Source organism: Tauraco erythrolophus, chromosome 3 (assembly GCF_009769465.1).
Source record: "Tauraco erythrolophus isolate bTauEry1 chromosome 3, bTauEry1.pri, whole genome shotgun sequence".
Classification (NCBI taxonomy): domain Eukaryota; kingdom Metazoa; phylum Chordata; class Aves; order Musophagiformes; family Musophagidae; genus Tauraco; species Tauraco erythrolophus.
The window spans coordinates 4,231,318-4,253,288 of NC_141467.1; the positions used below are offsets into that span (position 1 = coordinate 4,231,318).

The window sequence follows — 21,971 nt, forward strand, 5'->3', positions numbered from 1 at the left end:
CATATCCTCAGTCCTGTGCTCATAACACAGGGTAGCTCTCCAGTGAAACAAAACCTACATCCTTTTAAGTCCAAGAAAGCCAAAAAGGAGAACTTTGAAAAGAGAATGCTGCTCCAGACATAGAGAAGATGTTCTCTGTCTACACAGCAACAACCCGTAGATTATATATACACTTGGAAGAGGAAGCTCTTCCTTTCTCTTTTCTACAGCACAATGTTTTGTTTTTTTTTTTTTAAATGAAGTTCACTCTTCCCTGTTTTGGCTTGTTAGTATTGAACTGACTAGACAATTTTCAAATCTGCACATAAACATCTCTCTTCCCTCAAACACCTACTTTCTACAGACACTCTCACTGCCTCCTTAGTTCCCAGGATCCAGAAAAAGGCTGTGGCAATCAGGCTGCAGCTGATACTTGTAACAACATTAAGCAATCTTTTCAATTAGAGATCTGATGATGCAGGTGCACAGAAGTTCACAGGAGTTAGCAGTCACTCGTTGGTGTGAAAAATTTGGGAATCCCTTTGCTATGCTATTTAGAGCTCCTAATTACCCAATGAGCCAATCAACTGCTGCTGCTAGTGGCACTTTGAAACAGTGCCTTTCTCTCAGCTCTGTATATCTGTCATGGTCACCCAAAAGGGCTGGAAAGTGAGCAGCCCTGCTAGTAGTTTCTTGGACTTTGTCTTTTCTCAGCAAACTCTGTCCTTACCTGATGTGATATGTCTCAGGTAGAAGAAGTTCAGTGAGGGAGAAAACAGAGCTTGTGGCTTACAACTATGCAATCAACGCAGCTCGCTGGCGTGTGCCAAAGGTGTGGGCTGTCCAGCCTTCTTTTAAGGTTTTACCTCCTGAGAGACACATTAGGCAAGAGAGCACCACGGCTTTACCAAAGGCTTAACATTATTCTGGTGTCCACTGGGGTTTACTTGTCTACCCATTTCATAGGCTCCCCCAACTCACTTTTGGTGCACTTAGGAGATACTGCAAACCCTCACAATTTCTTTGTTCCTCTTCGAGGGGCCAAGGGGGAAGTTGCCTTATACCCCCACCATAGTCCTTCCTAGCACTTGTCTCCTTGAATTCAGACAGCTGTGAAAACAAGTTTCCCACAGAAGCTGGGTTCTTTGTTTCACCCTCCGGAGAAACCTTTTGTTTGTTTGTTTTCAGCTTCAAGCAAACTCTTTACAGGTGGATTTGCAAAGGTGCCTAAAATATAGCTTAGAGTTATATAAGTATCTGGGCACCTGGCAGGCCTGTGTTCAGGCAATTTAGAAAATGAGATAGCAACCACAATCGTTAGGCTCTACCTGCCTTTGGGACTATGGTCCTTGTTTTTTCTGGGTTTCAGTTTTTGCAGGTGTGAAGTGTAGGGACAGTACCTATCTACTGCATATTATATGGATGAGAACTATTTATTAACAGGACTTTGAGATCCTTAGGTGAATAAATGGTTGTGCGTCGACTTCATATAACTCTAATGGGTTGACAGGATAAATCATTGTGATCTTTAGGTCTGGTTCTGTGAGGACCACAGCATCTTCGGTTTCAAACTGAAAAAAAACCTGTTCATAAGGATCACCAGAGTATACACTTGTGTCCCACTCCTTACATAGACACTTATGTAGTGGAACAGCTAAATGCTTGATGATGACGCTGCTTTTTTTCTCCTTTATACTACAGGTCCAGAAGCACTAGGGTACTTGAATTTGTTTTAATTGCTAAGCCACAAAGACTGCAAACATGTCGCTGGAAGACATCCACATGAGCACCGAGGATTTGCTTGAAAAAAAACAATTAGATGCTGGAGGATTTGGAACAATTTCTTTATGCTTTCACAAGAAACATGGATATGTAGTATTAAAAAAAGTGTATACGGGACCCCAGCGCACTGAGTAAGTTACAGATCTCAGTTCTGATTCTTACCTTTCAGTTAGTCTAAGGAATCCTCTAAACTCAATGGGGATAAATCTAAATAAAGTGTAATAATTTCAGATCTTTGGATCTTGGAGATACTGTATGTGGGGAAAATAAGACAATACTAGCAGCTGTCTTGCAAATTTTCCTTTTTTCCTTCATGAGCCAACTGTTTCAGTTTTAACTCATTGTTCCAGTGAAGTTCCTGTTTTCTGTTACAAGGTGAGCGTGACTGTGAATTGATAAGAATCGAGGGGACTCTTGCACACTTAAGGAAATGCAGGAACTCTGTGGCCATGTGATATTTTCAAGCTCACAGATCAATTTTCAATACAGTTGTCCAACTGTAGATGTCCACTAGGAGCTAAGCACACATGAGCTATCAGCAGGACTCCATCACCACATATGTAATACCAAGATTGTAACCCCCTCTCCCTTGAGAAAAAGCAGAGTGAGCCAAGCCCACTGGTTTAACTCAAGGACTGAATTAGCTGTTGATTTCGGTGGATTCAGGTCACATTGCAGCTTTACTACCTCACAGCTAACAATCCTAAAACTCTCCATGAGTCATCCACTAGAGAGAGAGAGACAAAAACCCGTGTCCCTCTAGTTTGGGTTATGATAAGTAAATGAACTGAGTTTTTATTTTGGCGATGGAAAGCAATTTAAGAGATCCCAGCAGGCTGCAGACTTCAGTGACAGGCAAATTTATAACTGAGCCTAATGCAAACAAAACAACCACTTTCTTCACTAGTACTACAGAGGAACACAGAGGGAGAAGCAGCTTCCTTTTAAGTCACAGAGTAGGAAAGCATTAGCAAGCAACATAGTCTCAAGATTTTCTTAAGTCCTTTTGCCCAATGCCTAGAACACAAGCAATAGTAAAAATACCACCCCTTCTTCTATTTAATATAATGGGTACCATCCTTCTTTAACACTTTTAGTGAGCTCCCAGCTGTGTACCTGGGACTATTGATGGGTTGTACTGAGGCCCAGGTAAAGAGGGTTTGAACGCATCCTAAACCAGTAATCGTTGTTAAATGTTATCATCATCCAGTGTGTGGGTGGATCCCCTGTAATAAATCCATTTTTGAACGTGAACATGAATACCAGCCCTTTGGGAAAGAGACCAGTATAGTTTCATGTACAAGAGGTAGCAGAGTGTGTCTTGATCCTCCTTGTCCAAAGGCTCTTTCAGCCCTGCCCTGTCCTGATCCCCCCAAGTTCAGGGATTTGGACATACACAACCTAGCAGTGCACCTACAAAAAGAATCCTTATGCACTTTCTGAAAACCACGTCTTAAAAATCAGGCTGTGCAGACAGTCACTGTGCAAGGCATTTGAGCAGAGACTTAGAGAATGTAAGCTGGCATGAACGAAGACGTATCAATTCAAAACCAGCTGAAGGTGTGGTTCATCTTACAGTGGCTCTAGGGATGTTGACAGTTTTGGCCATCGTTTTCATTTTGAATCGACAGCATTTTCATCTCTGTGTTCTTTCTAGCCTGGCACTTCTAAGTTCAGTGTAATTTCCATTTTACAGGTATAATGCCTCCCTCCTTGAAGAAGGCAGGATTATGCGCAGGCTGCAGCATGACCGTGTGGTAAAACTACTAGGTATAGTTTTGGAAGATGGAAACTACTCACTTGTGATGGAGTATGTGGACCGGGGGAACATGATGAAAGTGCTACAGAAAGTGAGCTGTGAATTGCTTCATCTCTTGCTGTTCCTTAGGGCTGATAAGATGCCTGAAAGGGATAGGATGTTACTGCCACCTCTAGAGAATGAAGTCTTTAATTTCTCATTCTTCTTTCTGTATTAAAGAGCCAGTGGCAGCCCTGCCTTTTCTAGAGGCAGCAGAGAACAACTATGGCTTTCTTGCGCATCACAGGGGAGTTATGGGTTCAAAGTTATGGGAGTGTTTGTAGAGATACATGGAGATCTTGCTAAAGAATAATGCTTTTGTAAATATGGAGTGACTCTAGAATTGCTTTAATGCAAAAATTTATATCCAAGAAGGACCTTAGTTCTTTTTTACCATGGCTTGAGCAGAGGTACCCTTGGGACAAAGAAAGAAACTTTTTAAAAGGCTGCTTTTTAATTTGATGATTGTAGTAGCATTTTTTTAATAGATAGTACTTCATGCTCTTTGTTTTAGGTTTCACTGCCTTTGTCAGTGAAAGGGCGTTTCGTGCTGGAGATCGCAGAAGGAATGCTTTACCTGCATGAGCAAGGCTTCGTACACAAAGACCTAAAACCAGAAAACATCCTTGTGGACACAGACTTCCACATTAAGGTACTCGTTAGAATGTAAATGGAGAAAGCTGGTGATGTGGGTTAAGAACCTAGTTCAGCTGCACTGATTAGTATTCCTGATTGGTAGATGAACTCCTTTATAGTCCAGCGAGCTACCACTTGTGTTAGCAGTGGATCACTGAAGTATGGTCACCTATACAGTCTCTGAGCTGAGATTTGCATAATCTTCCCCCAATTGTGGAAAAAAAAAAAATCAATAAGGGTATTTAAAAAAATGAGTAATATCATTGAAAATTAATGAACTACAACAAACAGCTAGAAAAAAACCCAAATCTTAACACATAGAAACTAACACAAAATAGAACGTCTTATGGATCATGTCTTTTGTCCTCTATTGCTGTAATTTCTCCTCTTGCCTCTACCTCGTCCTTTTTATTCCTTTCCTTCTTTTGCCTATTATCTTCTCATCTTTTGTCTCCCTCTTTTTTCCCTTAGTCATCATTTTTAAATGACAGCCAGCAGCTACAAAAAAAGCAGCAGGAGACCACTTCAAAGAATGGTTTATAAGCCTGTTCCAAAGCCTTTCTATTAACTTTAGTAGGGTTTTGGATCAAGACAGATAGATACAGAGCTTACTGCTGAATAAACCTGAGTAGAATTTGCAGCAATCCTCATCTAATGTCCTGTCTCTGGTCAAGGTGAGTTGGTGAAATAATCACCCCATTACAGTTTGACACTACAGAATAAATTCCTGTGAAGAGAGCTCTGTCATTTGATATTTCTCACACATAAATTGGTGACAAGTTTTTCAACAAGGTTAATATCGTAGCAAGTCCTAAAGCAGCTTGCATATAAGAGGTATAAACTATAATTTTTTTTTTTTGCCAAAACAACAAAAAAACCCATGATCTACTTTAAATGTAAATTGGATGATTTTTGGGGTTTCAGCTTGCTTATATGGACAGGACCAAACTAGGCTATCATCACACTGCATGACAAACGCAACTGGAACCAAGGATCAAATTCAGAATCAGATCAGTCTTCCTTAAGCAGCTTGATCAAAAATATAATTTAAGGCAGCTGCTGTATGAGCTGTCTGCTTGAATGTGTCTAATATTGCCAATATTTATAAAGGGAAATAGTTGTTCTAGGAAACTGCAAATATAAGAAGATTTATATCGTATCTTCCTGTATCACATTAGGCCTCCTCTCACTTTCAGACATGAACTTTGACTCCTGCTTCCTCACTAGGATGTCACTTACATTTTCCCTTTCCTCAATACATGACCTCTAAATTTAGCCTGAAGCTTCAGAACAGAGGAACAATAAGCTAGGTAGAGGCAACAAGAGAGAAAAGAAAAGCGAGTTAGAAGTGAGGCAAGATGTCACCTCAGTTTTATCCGAAGTGATTTACAGAACTCAGTTTGACAACTGCCTGTGGCCAAGAGAGGCAGTCCCATTTTCTTCCATTTTTCCTCTCCCTTGTGTTAGCACTGGTGCTAATCTGACCACACTGCCCTGATTTAGGAAAGCAAACCAGCAGATTACTGTTTACCTTGTTGGCAGTGCTACCCTTCTGCTGGGGAGCGCCTGGTTCAGCGAGCGAGTTGAGTGTTTTACACTAGGTCTTCCCAGTGTCAGGTAAGTGTCAGTGCTGGAACAGGAGGAGCAGAGGGAGCACATAACAGGAGGCTGTGGGGAAAGGGGGAAAGGATTATTTTCTTTGCATTAGTCTAGTTGTAAAACTGCACCCTAAGGTTTCAGTAACATCACCTTGTCAAGCAGACAGTACCCAGGTATTCCTGCTTTAACTTATTCCATGCTATCCTTTTTCATGTGTCTCTGCCATATGCATCATTTCAGATCCTCTTCCTCCCCCTTTCTGTAGGAAGATGTAAGGAAGTTGAGTTAAATGGAATCTAAATGGAAAGGGCAGTGAGGGAGGACGGATATCTGCCCATCTCAAAGATTACTTTTGGATTTAGAATCATAGAATGGTTAGGGTTGGAAGGGAACTCAAAGATCATCTAGTTCCACTCCCCCTGCCATGGGCAGGGAAATCCTCCACTACACCAGGTTGCCCAAAGCCTCATCCACCCTGGCCTTGAACACCTCCAGGGATGGGGCATCCACAACTTCTCTGGGCAAAATAAATTTCACGTGACCTGCTGGCCATGCGTTTTTGGATGCAGCCCAGGATATGGCTGGCTTTCTGGGCTGCAAGTGCACGTTGCCGGCTCATGTCGAGCTTCTCCTCAACCAACACTCCCAAGTCCTTTTCCTCAGGGCTGCTCTCAATCCATTCTCCACCCAGCCTGTACTTGTGCTTGGGATTGCCCCAACCCATGTGCAGGACCTTGCACTTGGCCTTGTTGAGCTTCATTAGGTTCTCACAGGCCCACCTCTCCAGCCTGTTCAAGATTTGAATCTTAGCTTCTCATACGGGTCTTCTGTTCTGCCATGATCACTGCAAGCAGATCTGGAACGTAATTGTCTATATGAGCAAACCAAACTTCTTTTTCCCTTACGTTGTGTGATTGTTCCAACTGGGGTTAAGTTAATAACGAAGGTTCAGTCTAATGGTTCCCAGTGAGCAGTGATACTTAATTTAGGGGAAAAAAACCACAAACATAAACCAGCAAATAGTTTGTTTTCCTTTCTCGTAGTTGCGTTTTTTGCAATGTTTCATTTTTAGAGAAGTTTTTACCAGCTATTCATTATAAAACTGGGCTCTGCATGAAATACTTGTTTATCTCCTCTTCATCACAGCACTAGCTCTGATGTGTCTTGTTTTTCAGATTGCAGATCTCGGTGTTGCCTCTTTTAAGAACTGGAGTCGGCTGACCCAAGAAGAGACTGTCCGACAGAAGCAAATCAAGAGCACTTGCCAGAACAACGCTGGGACTCTCTTCTATATGGCCCCAGAGCATTTACGCTGTGTTAATGTAAAACCTGGGGAGAAATCAGATGTTTACAGCTTCGGCATAGTGATCTGGGCAATTTTTGCCAACAAAGAGCCATACGAACGTAAGTTCTTTCCAAAAGGTTGCTATCACAAAATTAAGTTACAAATGTTAAGCATTTAAAGTTATAAAATGAAAGTTAGTAGATTAAATCACCTATTTCCAATAATAGTGCCTGTTCAGCACCTCGTGGCCGGTAAGAGGCATTAGTTGCATCATTCCTGACTTCTAAGCATGGACAAGAACATCTGAATTGAAGTGCAGGCATGAGCTCCATCTGGTCACATCCACATGGTGTGGGCATAAACCTGCACTCAGTGGCAGAAGTTAGACAAACCTCGGGCAGGGCAGGGTGGAAACTTTGATGTACAACACTTCCTGAGGTGGACTGGTTACATGTGGTTTTTCTTTCAAGAGGAGTGGTCACGCAGCCAGTTACCACTTCTTAGCTGTGTGGAGTGAATTTCTCCACACACAGTAACGTGCTCCTGTAGAATAGGAGCAGCCTGTGGAATTCCAGAGCGTTTATCATTTTGAATGGATTTTTTGCTAACTGAATGGCTAAACATTGCCTGTGTGGCCACCTTTGTGTTCATACCCAGTGCAGAGCATAACTGAAATCTAGATTCTAGAAAGCTAGATCTGTAACCCTTACTTGCACTGGGCATATCTTACATATAAAAGTAAATCCATTAATCTTAAAATAAATCCCTAATCCATGGAAGTTAGGGCAATGGATCCAAATTCACTAATGTAAGAGATTTATAGCTGTAACTGACATCTTTGAAATCTTCTTTTACATATCCACAAACACACAGGGAGCTGCTTCATTATTTCTTTTACCTACGAAAATGTAGAAAAAACTGTGTTCAGGATCTTATAGGAAATTTTATCTTTCAGACGGTATAAATGAAGCCCAGATTTGCTTTGGCATCATGAATGGAAACAGACCAGACATAAAGGAGATCACTGATGAATGTCCAGTGGAAATTGTTGATTTAATGAAACAATGCTGGGAGCAAGAGCCAGAGAAACGGCCAACCTTTGCAGGTAAGGCATTGCTTTAGGATTCTTTTTGTTATGTGTCCATCAATAGTTTGTAATGCAGCAAAACAAACTTGAGTGTTTTCCTCATAAAATACACATTTTTGCTTTGAAAATAGAAATATCAAGTCACATGTCCAGTAAAGCATGCTCCCTGTACACTGACTAAAAATAGGATTTGGTCCAACATTTACAGATTTGAGAAATACTAGTGAGTGGATGGAGCTAAGGCACTTTATACCTGCAGATAATTTGTCTTCAGCATAGTATAATCTTCCTGCTGAAATTTAAGGAAAAGTTAACATCAGAAGACATAGTATATCTTGGCTATGACTGAGAAAATACCCTGTCGAAACTAGCTTCAAAAGCTGTCCTAGTTTAGCCTTCCATGAGCAATGCAACAGCCTTTGACTAGCTAATCATCCTTTTGTATGGTCAGATCCCAGAACACTTGCAGTCGGTATCTTGACTGAATGGTCTGGCAAAGAGACTAAGAGCATTCAGCAAATAAGTCAAAATTCTTTATCTCCTCCTGTCTCTTCTTTGTGCCTCAATATGTAGTGCCAAAAAAACCCAAACCCTGAAACAACAACAAGCAAAAAACCCCAACCCTACACATAGCAGGAAACGGAGGTTTGGTTTTAGACAAGGGCATCAAAAGCTTCATATACAACAGGCGTGTACGTAAATATTCAGAGGAAATTTGTATACCAGGAGGAACACATCTATTTCCGTATTTAACCTGCATAATCTGCTCCTAATGGATTGAGTTTGTGCTTGCACTGGGTGTTAGCTTCTGATTTTCCCATATGCAAAATACTGATATTGACCATTTTAGTAGATTATTTCAGTAAGTTCATCTTTAGCAGAGACGGGCTAGTTGTTTATCAAATAGCTGAATGCGATTGAATGTATCTTATTTCTTAAAATGTGGCAACCATTCTTTTGGCCAGTCAAGTCAAGGTGCTGTCAGCCACAGATCATAAACAGAGCTTTCACCCTAAAAAGTAATATGACAACAAAAAAAAAATCCCTAAAAACCACCCTGTTCTCTTTACTATATTAAGGCAATATGAGCCATGTGAACAGATTCCAAATGTATGTACAATTTTCCTGTTTCTGACTTCACACAAGTCTTTATTCAGGCTTTATCTATCAGAATTTTTAACAGCATAAATTATTTTCCATTGAAAACCACTTTCACTTAGTTCTTTTCTTTTTGCAGAAATTAGTCAAAGATACAAGCCATTTTATTATCAAAATCTGGGGAAAAATATTGAAGATGATCTGAAGAACTTGAAAGTGAGTAACTTGCTAAGCATTTTAAAGTGTCAGTTCCCCACATCCCCTCTCCCAGCCCCAGTTATGGCCAGGTTCTGCCACATGGAGACTGTCCATGCTTGACCGACCTGATTTGGTTGGAGGGTGAGCCTCAGAGGGTAGTGGTTAAGGGGTCCTACTTCACCTAGAGGCCAGTAACAACTGCAGTAGTGCAGGGAACTACTATGCTGGGACCTTCCCAGGTTTACTCCTTTATCAGTGACCTCAGGGAAGCGATGGAGCATACTCTTATAGGGTGTGCAGGTGACACCAAACTAGGAGGACCAGTCAATACAGTCACAAGAGCAAGTCTGCCAGCTGCAGGCTGAAAGAATGGGGTGACAGAAACCTTGTGAAATTCAGAAAGGACAAATGCAATGTGCTGCACCTGGAAAAAACCTGACTTCTGTGCCAGCTGCGGGCTGCCTGGCTGGGGAGCAACGCTGCTGAGAAGGACCTCAGGGTGGTGTTGAGCAGCTACCTGCGCACTAGCCACAGCCTGCCTGGCAGTGAGGAAGGCTAGCAGCATCCCAGGCTGTACCAACAGTGACACAGGCAGCAGATCAAGCAGGTCTGCTCAGCACATTAGTCCTGCCATATGAGATGGGGCTGAAGGACTGGGGCTATTTCAGCCCAGACATGCAGTGGCTTTGGGGGACATAAATAGCAGCCTGCCCCTACCTATGAGGGGTTTATTGAGAAGATAGAGCCAAGCTCTTCACAGCAGTGCATAGTAGGAGGACAAGAGACATTCAAACTGGATGTAAGATAAAAAAAAATATTTCCCTATGAGGACAGCCAAGCAGTGGAGAAAGTTACCCAAGGAAATTGTCCAGTCACCATCATCGAAGGTTTTCAACACCCAACTGCACAAAGCTCTGAGCTACCGACTGTGATCCCGTAGGTGACCCTGTTTTGAGCAGAAGGTGGAACTGAGGTCCACCAAGGTCTATTCCCACCTGAATGACGCTGTGATTCTATGATAATACTTTGCAAGAGCTTCTCATATATCCATTAAGTCTCACTCATGAAATAAAATGTTATTCCTAGAGATTCAAAAGTGGCAGAATCTGATTTAAAGTAAGTGTAAAAAACTGTAACTTCTTGGTAATTTTGGTCCAGGCAGTGTCTAACGAGTCCCAGCTTGCTTGAGACCAGAAAGCTCTACCACAGTAATAACAGGTAAAATTTGAAATCAGATGTTTTTCATGAGCGTCCAAGTTGTTTTCTCTTACTTTTCTGGCTGTAGGTTTATAAATGATGATAAAGATAATTATTTCCTGGCTGAAAATAAGAGAATGAAAGCTTCTTGAACAATTGGGCTGATTATGGAACCTTTTTATCACGGATTTTATCAGTTTACTCACTTTGGTAGTAGTGACAGCTATTGGTGAGAACTCGTGGCATTAGGGGTTTAATCTTTGCAGTGAAGCGAGGCTCAGAAGAGTACATATCCAGTTATTTTAACTAAGAAAATAAAAACAACTTCCTTCGTGAAACCATTCATTTACAGTTTTCTTTGAAGTGCTTCCTTCTGTCGCCAAGTCTACAATTGTGGAAATGAAAGTTTCTGGTCTAGAGAACACGTGATGTTTACAAAGCACCAGTGACTGTTCAAAAAAGTAACAGAGTTTTGCAAAATGAAACTGATGGAACAAATTTCCTGGACTGATTTGACTAAACTAACTCATAATGTGAGGCATACACGTCTGATTTATGATAGCGGCCCCAAATCAGGGTCATGACCAATTATACCAGCTGCATTAGCTCTCTGCACATATACCATGCAAATCATAGGGATCAAAGGAATATTTAGAAAATGGGCCACGAGTCTATTACTTTCTCAGAAAGTAAAGCATCCATTCTGATCAGGGCACAGAATATGCATACAGCATCCAAGACAAGTCAATGGTGTGAACTACTAGTGCAGCTTCAGTAGTAACACGAGTTAGAGGGTTTGGGTATGGCCTTCCCCCACATCCCCCCCTCAGCAATCATGGAAGCAGAGTCCACAGCCTCCTAACTAAAAGGACCACAGAATCACAGAATGGTTGAGATTGGAAGGGACCTCTGGAAGTCATCTGGTCCCACCCCTCTGCTCAAGCAGTTCAGTTACTCAAGTAAAATCTAATGACCTAAGGTTGTAACGCATTTTAGAATGTTGTCTTTTGCTTTCAGAAGGGAATATATTTTTTGGAGAAGAGATAGTTGTTGTTGGGTTTTAATCCATGAAAATACTTCCTGGGTTTAATTTAAAAAGAAAAAAACACCAAACCCTACTTTTAGAAAGCACTGAGGGAAATTGAGAAATAATTTTTCCAGGTAAAAAATGCTTTGACTTCCAGTGAAGACTGAATAATGGAAACATAAAAAAAAAACAGAACAGGAATGGATTTTGCCTTCACTCTAGTGAAGTGAGGGTGAGTTTACAGAAAGGAAGTTGTACTGCATCTTTCTGAAGATTTGCTCTGAGCTCCTTGTTCCCAGTACTCTTCATAAAAGTCAGTGTGGCCGTACCTGAATGTAAATCATCTTTCTCACCTCTTCCCTGTTGAAGAATTTACTTCCTAAGTATAGGTCCACAAAACAGGATGCACGTTTGCTACCTTTACCTCAGCATCCTGTCACTGAGCTTGCTTGCAGACAGTCTAGCTATCAAGTACAAGACAGACCATGATAACCACTCTGTCTGGATTAAGCTCATATTCATGTAGACAAGGGTATTGTTTGGCCAGCTCAGAGTATTATATACTGCAGTTGCACTGCAGTCCTTCCTTCCTCCAAGAACAGATTTTTCCCATCTGTAGCAAAGCAATGGGTATTTTCTGTCAGGTTGTGCTCTCTGTAAGAGTATGGGATCTCTTTGCACAGATTCACAGAATCTGTTCAACCAGGTCACTTTACTATGAAGCTGTGCTGTTTCCTGCGCTACCAGTACTCCCTTGGGTTAAGCTTTTGCCTATAACTTGATAATTTGCTCTTTCTTACATGCAGAAAACGTGGCCCGAGTCAAATGAACTGCTGAACAGGATGCAATCCCTTCAAATAGATGCTGTAGCAGAAGATAGCAGTAATGGGCAAGTAGGTAAGTCACTTACTAGCACATCATTGTTCTCTATATTCTGCCAAAGATAAAGTTGTGTACCTGTACAAAGTAAGTAATCTTACCGTTAAGGGGTTATGAAGAGGCTCAATTATTCCATGTTTCAGAGAGAAGTGTAATCACTGAAAAGATTAAACTTGCTCCCAGGCTCCCAAGAGTCATGCTTCCTGTTTTGAATTTTCCACAACCTACAGTTTGAACCCATTTCCTTTTACCCTCTTCTGCTTTCCTCTCCTATGCTGAAAATTTTGTTTAACATTAGACTTTTCAATGGTGACTTTGATAATTACTTTTCATACTCGATCTTTCTTCCCATCCTTTTAGTCATGCCAGCTGCTTGGTCTGTAGGCTTTAATTTCATGAAGACTTTCCTTTTCCCACTCCAGCATTTTTTATTAACGCTCTAAATACGACCAGGATGCATAATTGTAACGTATTCTTTTGTTTATGATCTAGCTCTCTATGGAATCATCTGAGGAGCACCAGTAGATGAATTCTCTCTCCTTTCTCTCATATTTTCTATCTAATCTTGGATGAGTTGCGTGTTTCATGGCTTTATGGAGCTGTCTCACTAACACGTGATGATATAGTTACAGTTTTGTAGTAGTGTATCTGGAATTCTTTTACCAAAGTTTCTTAATGGGCAAAGGATATGGGATCATATTTGCAACACTGATTCACAAGCAACAGTATCAAATTCAGTAAAAATGAAATGATAAGTTGGCTCACACCATTTAAAAGTCATTATTAAATTAATAACATTAAACTACAACATGCAATTAATAAATCTGCCCCAAAGGTAGGTTTGCCATGACTGTTCTTCAGTAGACCTGGTGGACTTCAGTAGACCTGAGGGTGGTGAGGTACTGGAACAGGTTGCCTAGAGAAGTTGTGGATGCCCCATCCCTGGAAGTGTTCAAGGCCAGGTTGGATGAGGCTTTGGGCAACCTGGTGTAGTGGAGGGTGTCCCTGCCCATGGCAGGGGGTTGGAACTAGATGATCTTTGAGATCCCTTCCAACCCAAACCATTCTATGATTCTATGACTTAGTAGGGCAGCCCCACTGCTATATTTTCAAATGAGTATAATTACCTTTCCCTAGCAAAAATAATCACGTATGACTGCAGCAGATTACAGATGCTTTTGTGCTTTAAATACAAAAGGCTTTATTGTAAATTGAACTGCAGAAAGATACTGTCTTGACAGCCTGTCAAAGTCATTTTTTTTCCTCCAGTCAATGGGCATTACTCAGACAGTGGTAGTGAAAGTTATCCCACAGGATCTGTTCATCCATCTCAAGCTTGCCCTGGAGAATGGATGCCATATAATGTGTGCTAATACTGAACTGCTAATAGCTGTCACTGGTGATGAGGTTGTTTCTGTATTAGCTTATTCCTCCCACTCCCTCTCTAGCAGCGATAACAAAAGCAGCAGAGCGAGTCAGACTGAAGGTGAACTAATATACAGCCATCAAAAGGAACTTGTTTTAGTCCTGCCTAATACGGACTGAATTAATGTAATTTGGGGAAAAAAAAAATCAAAACAGTTCACTAGCATTATCTGAGCTAAATAGAAGCACATACGTACACTTTTTACCAATTTTAGAGTGGTCTGTAAGAGTCCCTTGCTTTAGGCAGTGTACAATGTTTTCTAGACAACTGTGAAGCTTTCAGAACGTTTTAAGAAAGCATCTGTAGTCCTACCCTTAAAAACACAAGAACAAGTAGTAAGAAGCAGATTTTTGCATTCTTATCTAGGCTTGGAGGGCTGCAGCACGATCCAGATGATAACTCAGTCTGGTTCAAGACTGAAGTAGAGCTTCTTTTTATAGTGGGAATTAGTTTGAAAGATGCAGATGACACAGACTATTTTATCTGGTAAGTGTTACTTGTAAAAATGTATTCTTTGAGACTATGAAGAATAAACTAGACAAAAAGGACTCATCACAAAATAGCCAGATGGGATATTTTACAAAATCACTTGCAAACATGACTTTAATGACAAATTATTTGTGCTCCACGAAGTAACACCTGTTACAGTGGTGATATTTTCCCTCCTGTAACACTCCAGTTTTGCACTGATGAAACTCCAGTTAATGCCAGCGGAGACACACTATTAAATGAGACCCTACAAACACCTCCACAAACTGTTTGCTTCAGTGGTTGAGAACTTGATGTCAATATAAGCAGAGTATAAGAAGTCAATTCTGACACCACTTGACCGAGATCTTGACACTGATAGCTTAAACAAGCCTGTACTTCCTAGATAAAAATCTGTGATACTTCTCAGTAAAGGCATTCTATAAAAGAAAACACAGCTTATGCTGGAAGTAATGTTATATTTTCACCTTTTATATATTACCGTAATATGAAAGGTAGATTGATAGATTCTAGTGTCATTGCAACCAGTTACATACTTGCATTCGGATGTATTTCAAATATTTCATTTTCCTGCCTTTCAGATCAGCCTAATTCCCTACACAGCTCTCAAGGTCCCGTGACCAGTGTGGTTAACGAAGCCCTGTTTGCTGCCTCCTCCGAGAACCAGCCTGTTGAGAGCTGTGAGACCTCATTTACATCTCCTGATAATCTAGAGAGAAAACTTCAGTGTGAGTACAACTACCATGCATTTGGGAGCCGGATGGATAAAGAAGTTCCACCTGTAGTATACACCCCTGAAATGAGAGAGGAAGAAAGGAGACGAAGAGTTTCCTACGATCCATTTGCAAAGCTTTCTCCTACCCCTCAACCGAGTGAACTGTACCCAAGGGCTGAAAAAACAGGATCAAACACTAATCCGTATTTTTGGCCACAGCCAGCTGCAACAACACCGAAACGAGGAAATGCAGAAGTTTTTTATGGGCCAAACCCCAACAATCTTCTAACAGGAAACACAGAGGGTGTCTATGGACTGTGTTCAGCCAGTACCTTTAGCCTAAGTAAACCTCCTGTGCCTGAATCTGGCCCAAACCTGCACACACAGACCAACGTAAACTGGTATCCCAAGAATGCAGACACAGATCCAGGTGAGATTCCTCCTCCCCAAAAACCTATGTTTCTGAAGACACACTTGTTCTCTAAAAGTGAAGTGGTCAAGAGCATTTTGTAGTTTATGTAACAACTACCTGCTTATTGCTAACAGCTGGTCTGTGATATAGCAAAGGTGAATTTATTTCATGAAGTGCTCTTTGCTTACTTGAAGTTAATTCGGGGCACTGAAGTGCTCTAGCTTTGACTCCATGATGCTGCTTTCACCGATTTCAGGCTGTTAACTTCAAGTGAACCATTGTTACAGCATCAGTGCAATATTGGAGCATCAGACCCAATGCCTAACTCTGCGGCTACCAGCCAAGTAATAGCAGACAGCAGATACTGCTCCAGCAGCTACCAAATCTAAGAGCTAGGAAAGGAAAGGAAAACTTTTGACTCTCAAAAAATGCAGTGTTCATACCATAGGTTCTGCTTGTGCAGAATCACAGAATGGTTTGGGTTGGAAGGGACATCAAAGATCATCTAGTTCCAACCCCCCTGCCATGGGCAGGGACACCCTCCACTGCACCAGGTTGCCCAAAGCCTCATCCAACCTGGCCTTGAACACTTCCAGGGATGGGGCAGCCACAGCTTCTCTGGGAAACCTGCCAGTACCTCACCACCCTCAATGTAAAGAATTTCTTTCTTATATCTAACCTAAATCTGCCCTCTTTCAGTTTAAACAGTTTAAATCCATTGCCCCTTGTCCTATCACTACACGCCCTTGTAAAAAGTCCCTCTCCAGCTTTCCTGTAGGCCCCCTTTAGGTACTGGAAGGCTGCAATAAGATCACCCCGGAGCCTTCTCTTCTCCAGGCTGAACAGTCCCAACTCTCTCAGCCTGTCTTCATAGCAGAGGTGCTCCAGCCCTTGGATCATCTTCGTGGCCCTCCTCTGGACTCGTTCCAGTAGCTCCACGTCCTTCTTGTGTTGGGGACTCCAGAGCTGAAACATCTGTAGCATTTCAGAAAATAGATGGGTATTTTTATCTTGCTTTACAGCAAGGTAAGAGGCTCAGGGAGCCAACAAGGAGCCAAAGCTCAGAACTCATTTCTCCAGAGAGCTCTACCTGGTGCTGATGGGGAGCCTCTGCTGGTATTTGCTAGTGAGCTGTAGAGTACAAAGGTATGGAGACAAAGAAGGAAGACATCACTGAGCATTGCCAAAAAGCATAAATAAATGGTAACTAGAGATACATTAGCCTGCTCCTACTAAGTATTGGATATTTTTAGCGTGGTGTTCTTTTCCAGATCATCTCACAAGCAACTCAAGGATGCCTAGCTGTTTACAGGCAGAATGACACAAAGGTGTTATTCTGTTAAATTATTTATGCAGAGGCTGCGATTAGTTGTTTATGTGAGTTTATTTACTGAAACGCCTCAGAGCTGTCATGTCAGAAGGCAGAGATTAGAACTGTCGACATCACTAATAAAGCAAAATCTTCTGTTTGAAAGAAAAAAAAAAAAAGAAAACTTACTATAGGGAGGCTGCGTGCCGTAGCATGGCAGGTAGCAGACTGAGATGCAGAAGAGCTGCATTGCAGCACTTCCATTGACTTGTCGGGTAACCGTAACCCAGTCACTTTTACTGCCCCATCATGAGTTGCAGAGCTCCTCTGTGAGCATCCAAATCAATGACTGCCCTGGGCAGGAAGGTACATCTCTGCCAGACATCACTGCCACCAGCAGAAGGTGCAGTGGTGTCCCATGCCTTTGCCAGAGCTGGTCACAAGTAGCGTGCTAAGACAAATCGCAGTCAGTCTTGGCAGTAGGAGCACACTTGGGAGTTTAGAGTTTTCCAGTTTGAATACTTGATACGAGACAGCTCAGTCCATAACTGGTGTGCTGTGATCCCACATTGTCATCTACTAACCAGGTATTCATGCACCCACATGGAAGCCCATTGCCCTTACTGGGATCCGAAGATGGTTAAGGATATTAGTCACTGAGCAAAACCACAATAAAGTCATTGCTTTAACTAGAGTTATTCAAGAAGATGCAATCCTGTTAATGAAAAAGCTTTTCGTATGTTTGTATTTAAGAGTGCAAACTATGTACTCCTACTGCTACAATTACGGCAGTCATTTTTAAGTGTATTTGCTTTTTATTTACTTAATGCTTTTGGCATTTTTATGTTTTTTCTCTTTGTTTAGGTAACCAGGATTCCACTTCTTTCACAAGGGGAACTTTTGCATACTATCCTACCGCACCCAGAGTAAGCACAGGTAAGTGCTGTAGCCTTCATCTGTCCTGGTAGCCAACAGGCTATGCATTGCATCCTCATCAGTAAAGGAAAAACCTTCAGGATCTTGAAATAATTTATGTTATTGCTTAATACTTCTAACCATAGCTGAAATTATCAGTACCAGTATGTAAAACTAACTCCTGTCTCCAGCACGACCTGTACATGCCATTAGATGTGTGTTTGATGGATCAAGGACATCATCTTTTATGTGAAAAAGCTTTTGAAAACACGAGGGCGCTGTAAGACCTCCTGTATACCTTAAACCAGTCAGTCTTAGATGAAAGGTTAAATTGGTGTGATACCCAGCTCCTGAACCACACACACGTTTGGGACACCTGTCCTTTCTGGCTCTGGATCTTTAGTACAAATCTCTAGCTGCAGGCTTCGTGCTGATCACCCTTCCTTGGGGCACAGGTCTCTACAGTTCAACTGTCTGGAACTCCTGAAATTCTGTCCTGTCCTGAAGGAGTTAATATATGCTCCTTTCAAGTTGTGTTGCCTGGGACACCGTGAATTCTTTACTTGTAAACTTGAAACAGCAGGTTTCTGTCTTCTTGACTATATGCCCCTTAGAGTCTTTCAGTGATGACCCAAACATGACAAGCAAGCAAAGCGTAGAGGCTTGGGAAAGGGGATTTATAAGCACAGTAGCTTTTACTGTAAATATTGACAAAGCATTTGTGCATGTTTTCATATTTTCTGCTAGATTTATTTCGTTACTAGATAAGAAAATAGCAAACATACGGGATTTCTTCATTTTTTAGCTAAAAAATAAGGACCTATTTCCTGGGTCCTTCACCTCAAAAAAAAAAAAAGAAAGGATACAGGAATCATAATATTTTGAGACATGATAAAATGTGTTCTTTTGTGCAACTTCTAGAAACTAATCATGAATGCATGTAAGTATTTCTAGCTAGCAGTTTCAGGTTAACTAATATTAAATGCATTTAGTCAGGTGTTTGTAACGTGACCATAGATTTCCACACCTCACATGGCAATTGAGTGTTTAACAAGGATGTTTGTGCATCTAACCATCGTTTTGGGTGATGAAATACAGAGCTTGGTCTATCATTTTAAGTACCTGTACCTCAATTTTAAACCCAGGTTGCCATATTCACCATTTAAACTAGAGTTAGAACGTTTAACGGATGGTTATCCAGAGTTCAGAAACACTGTCAAGAGCACAGAAAACTGATGTCACCTAAGATGACTAGGATAGTCACTTACTTTCATGTTATACGTGGGTATTGTAAGCAGAAGACACCAAGTTAGGTGTTTGACTAATCACATACGGTAAACCACAGATGCAAGTTCCCAGAGGTGCACGCAATTTAGCTGTGCAATCAGTGCATATACATGTTTATTTTAAGTTCTGAATCCTCAGCAATAAAATTCAAGAGAGTAGGGTGTTTTAGTAAGGTATCTTTACCTTTAGTAATACCTTTAGATACATATTTAGTAATATACTGTAATATTTAGTAATACCTTTAGATACATTTAGTAATGTATCTCAGAAAATGTTCCACTCTTGCCTTCGAACCAAAAAGTACAGAACAGGGGAAAGAATAAAATTTAAAAAAAAAAAAAAACACAACAAAACAAAGAGATGCTGTTGAAACAAACAGTAAGCAAGTAGTGCACTGTGGTTCACTGAAAAGAGATACAACTGAAGAATATACTCCTGGAGAGCAGGGATGAAGAAATCCCTTGTGAAACAGAGATGCCATCAAGACAGCATAGTATAACATGGAGTATAGAAACCTTAGGAGCAACTAGAAATGATTTTCTGTCTCACAGAACTTTGAAGTCTTAACAGTAAACCTGAACTTAGGTCTGTGAAAAGAAAAGCTGAGAGGCAGAAGGCTTTAAAATATAAACAAAAAGTGCTTTCAGTTAGAGACCTCTTGAAGTTGTTAGCCAACAAAAAGCGAGGCTGCAACTACACATTCCTCAAGCGTAGGGAACGTTATTTACAGTCTAGTGACTACCAGTGTGTAAAGCTTGGTTATGGCACTTTGTCATAGAATAGAACAGGCTTTCACTAAAATACATTTATGTCACACTGCATGATGAAAATATGCTCACAATTGCCAGTAAATGGCCATTTCTACATTAATTGCAATAAAATAATTTCATTACTTCCCTGATTAGCAGAACCTTCTTCCTCCTTACTTCCTCTATGTTACTTCTTGATATTTTGAACCATATGCAGTTGTTTATGAAATTGTATTCGATTCCCTTATACAGAAGATTCAGTTAAGTACAACTTAAGTAACAGTTCTGGAATTCAAATTGGATCTTACAATTACATGAAGATTGAAGAGCACAATCAACACTTCAGCACTTCTCCTGTTGATGCAGAAGCAACTTATAGGTATTATGAAGCAATGGGTATATTTGGTAAGAGAAAAATCTCCCTGGTTTTGATGTATTCTCCCCATATATTTATCTGGTACAGCTTTCTCCCTCTGATACTTGAGTAATAACTGTTTGGGACCTTTTCTACTACATACTTAAGAGCATATAAAACAAGTAAGGATTTGTGCCAATACTGTTTCTAGTACCATGTACCTCACTTGTCCTGTAGTTTCATGACCTTTTATAAGACACCAGATGGAAGTATAGATGTATATGCATCAAGAACAAGAGGAATAACGATACTCAAATTGGTAGAAGCAAGGTTAGGTCTGGTGGTCCTCACCTGACTTACAGTTCAAACCATAGGATATCCTGAGTTGGAAGGGACCCATGAAGATCATCAAGTCCAGCACTTGACACCACACAGGGAAACCTAAAAGTTAAACCAAATATCTAAGAGCATTGCCCAAACACTTCTCGAACATTGCCAGGCTTGAGGCCATGACCACTTCATTCAGGTAGAAATTGGAAGATTTTGACATTTAACTTATTTTTGTTGGTCATTACTGTATTAAACTATCCCTGCATATTCTTAAAGAAGTAAATTAATAGTGTCCCAGAACATAAAACATATCACACAGACGTCTGTCAGCTATATAAGAACTCTAGGAAGGAGCTTTTCAGTTTCACAGATTGACAAGCCATGATAGTCTCAGATCAAGAAACAAGTCCAGCAACTGATTTGTGAGTACACATGTTCTGGCTGGGAGTTTCTTTCCTGGCATCATTGGGTAATGCTGCCTCCATGAAACCCACCTCTGATTGTATCACTAAAATTCTGTCTCCAGATATTAGCAATGAATAGCTGGGGGAGGGCAGGTGAGATAGCAAGGGCAGCAGGAGAAACGTTAATCAAAGCCATTTTCTTACACTCCTTTCCTTTTGCAGAGAATACTACTGTCCTGACTGAGAAACATCTGAACCTAGTGAGAGAAAAGTTGGCCAAACAGTGGAAGCACTGTGCTCGTAAATTGGGCTTCTGCGATCCCGAGATCGATGAAATCGATCACGACTACGAACGAGATGGACTAAAAGAAAAAGTTTACCAAATGCTGCTGAAGTGGGTGATGAGGGAGGGCTCCAAAGGCGCTACGGTTGGAAAGCTTGCCAAAGCCCTCTTTGGCTGCCAAAGACTGGACCTCCTTACTAGCGTGATGCAAATCAATCAGGAATAAGTTGGCTGAGAACTGAGGGAGAATTAGGGTATTTTTTTCCTGAAGACCTTCCAATAACAAGTAACAATTCCGAACAGACTTTCTGGAGTTCTTCTTTTTGCACAGACTTTTTGGAACGCATTTTTTCTGCCAAGCAGTTTTCAGTGAATACCTCCAGTAAATCAAAAAGTTTATGTCGAGATATTTGGTCTTCCAGAGGATGAAAGAAAAATAAGTATTTCCTTCTGAATTAAATGATTGTCCAAAGATAACGACGACAAGATGCAATACCAAGGAGAACGTGACACAAAATTTCTAGATTCTACCTTGAAACATGTTGGTACCCTTGTTCAATTCTGAACAAAAGCAGGTCATTTCAGCAAAGCTAATATATCAGCAATAACATGTGAAAGACTGACTCACTCCTTTAAAAACTTGGACAGAAAAAAAATCAACTCTTAAATTTTGCCAGAAGTGCCAATACTTACAAGGGTACTATCTCAGATTGCTCTAAGTCAATATGATAT

At 40.9% G+C, this 21,971-nt stretch overlaps 1 protein-coding gene across 2 annotated transcripts; it reads left to right on the top strand.

Annotated features, from left to right (window-relative positions):
• Window positions 1-1,740: 1,740 nt before the first annotated feature.
• Window positions 1,741-21,476, top strand: RIPK1 (receptor interacting serine/threonine kinase 1). 2 transcript variants are annotated; one of them, XM_086608967.1, is made up of 11 exons: window positions 1,741-1,892; window positions 3,458-3,611; window positions 4,074-4,211; window positions 6,970-7,198; window positions 8,035-8,184; window positions 9,404-9,480; window positions 12,493-12,583; window positions 15,062-15,625; window positions 17,781-17,852; window positions 20,108-20,272; window positions 21,179-21,476. In XM_086608967.1, the coding sequence occupies exons 1-11, from the start codon at window positions 1,741-1,743 to the stop codon at window positions 21,463-21,465; spliced, it is 2,079 nt and encodes a 692-aa protein (XP_086465093.1). In that variant the 3' UTR covers window positions 21,466-21,476. The 2 variants fall into 2 exon arrangements, with proteins under 2 accessions (XP_086465093.1, XP_009977984.1); XM_009979682.2 differs by having other exon boundaries at window positions 20,120-20,272.
• Window positions 21,477-21,971: the final 495 nt, after the last annotated feature.

Excerpts from the sequence above, each read along its gene's own strand:
- RIPK1 (XM_086608967.1), top strand. The coding sequence starts at position 1,741 with ATGTCGCTGGAAGACATCCACATGAGCACCGAGGATTTGCTTGAAAAA. Across the intron at positions 1,893-3,457 it reads ACGGGACCCCAGCGCACTGA|GTATAATGCCTCCCTCCTTG; the intron begins GTAAGTTACAGA and ends TCCATTTTACAG. Across the intron at positions 9,481-12,492 it reads ATGATCTGAAGAACTTGAAA|AAAACGTGGCCCGAGTCAAA; the intron begins GTGAGTAACTTG and ends TCTTACATGCAG.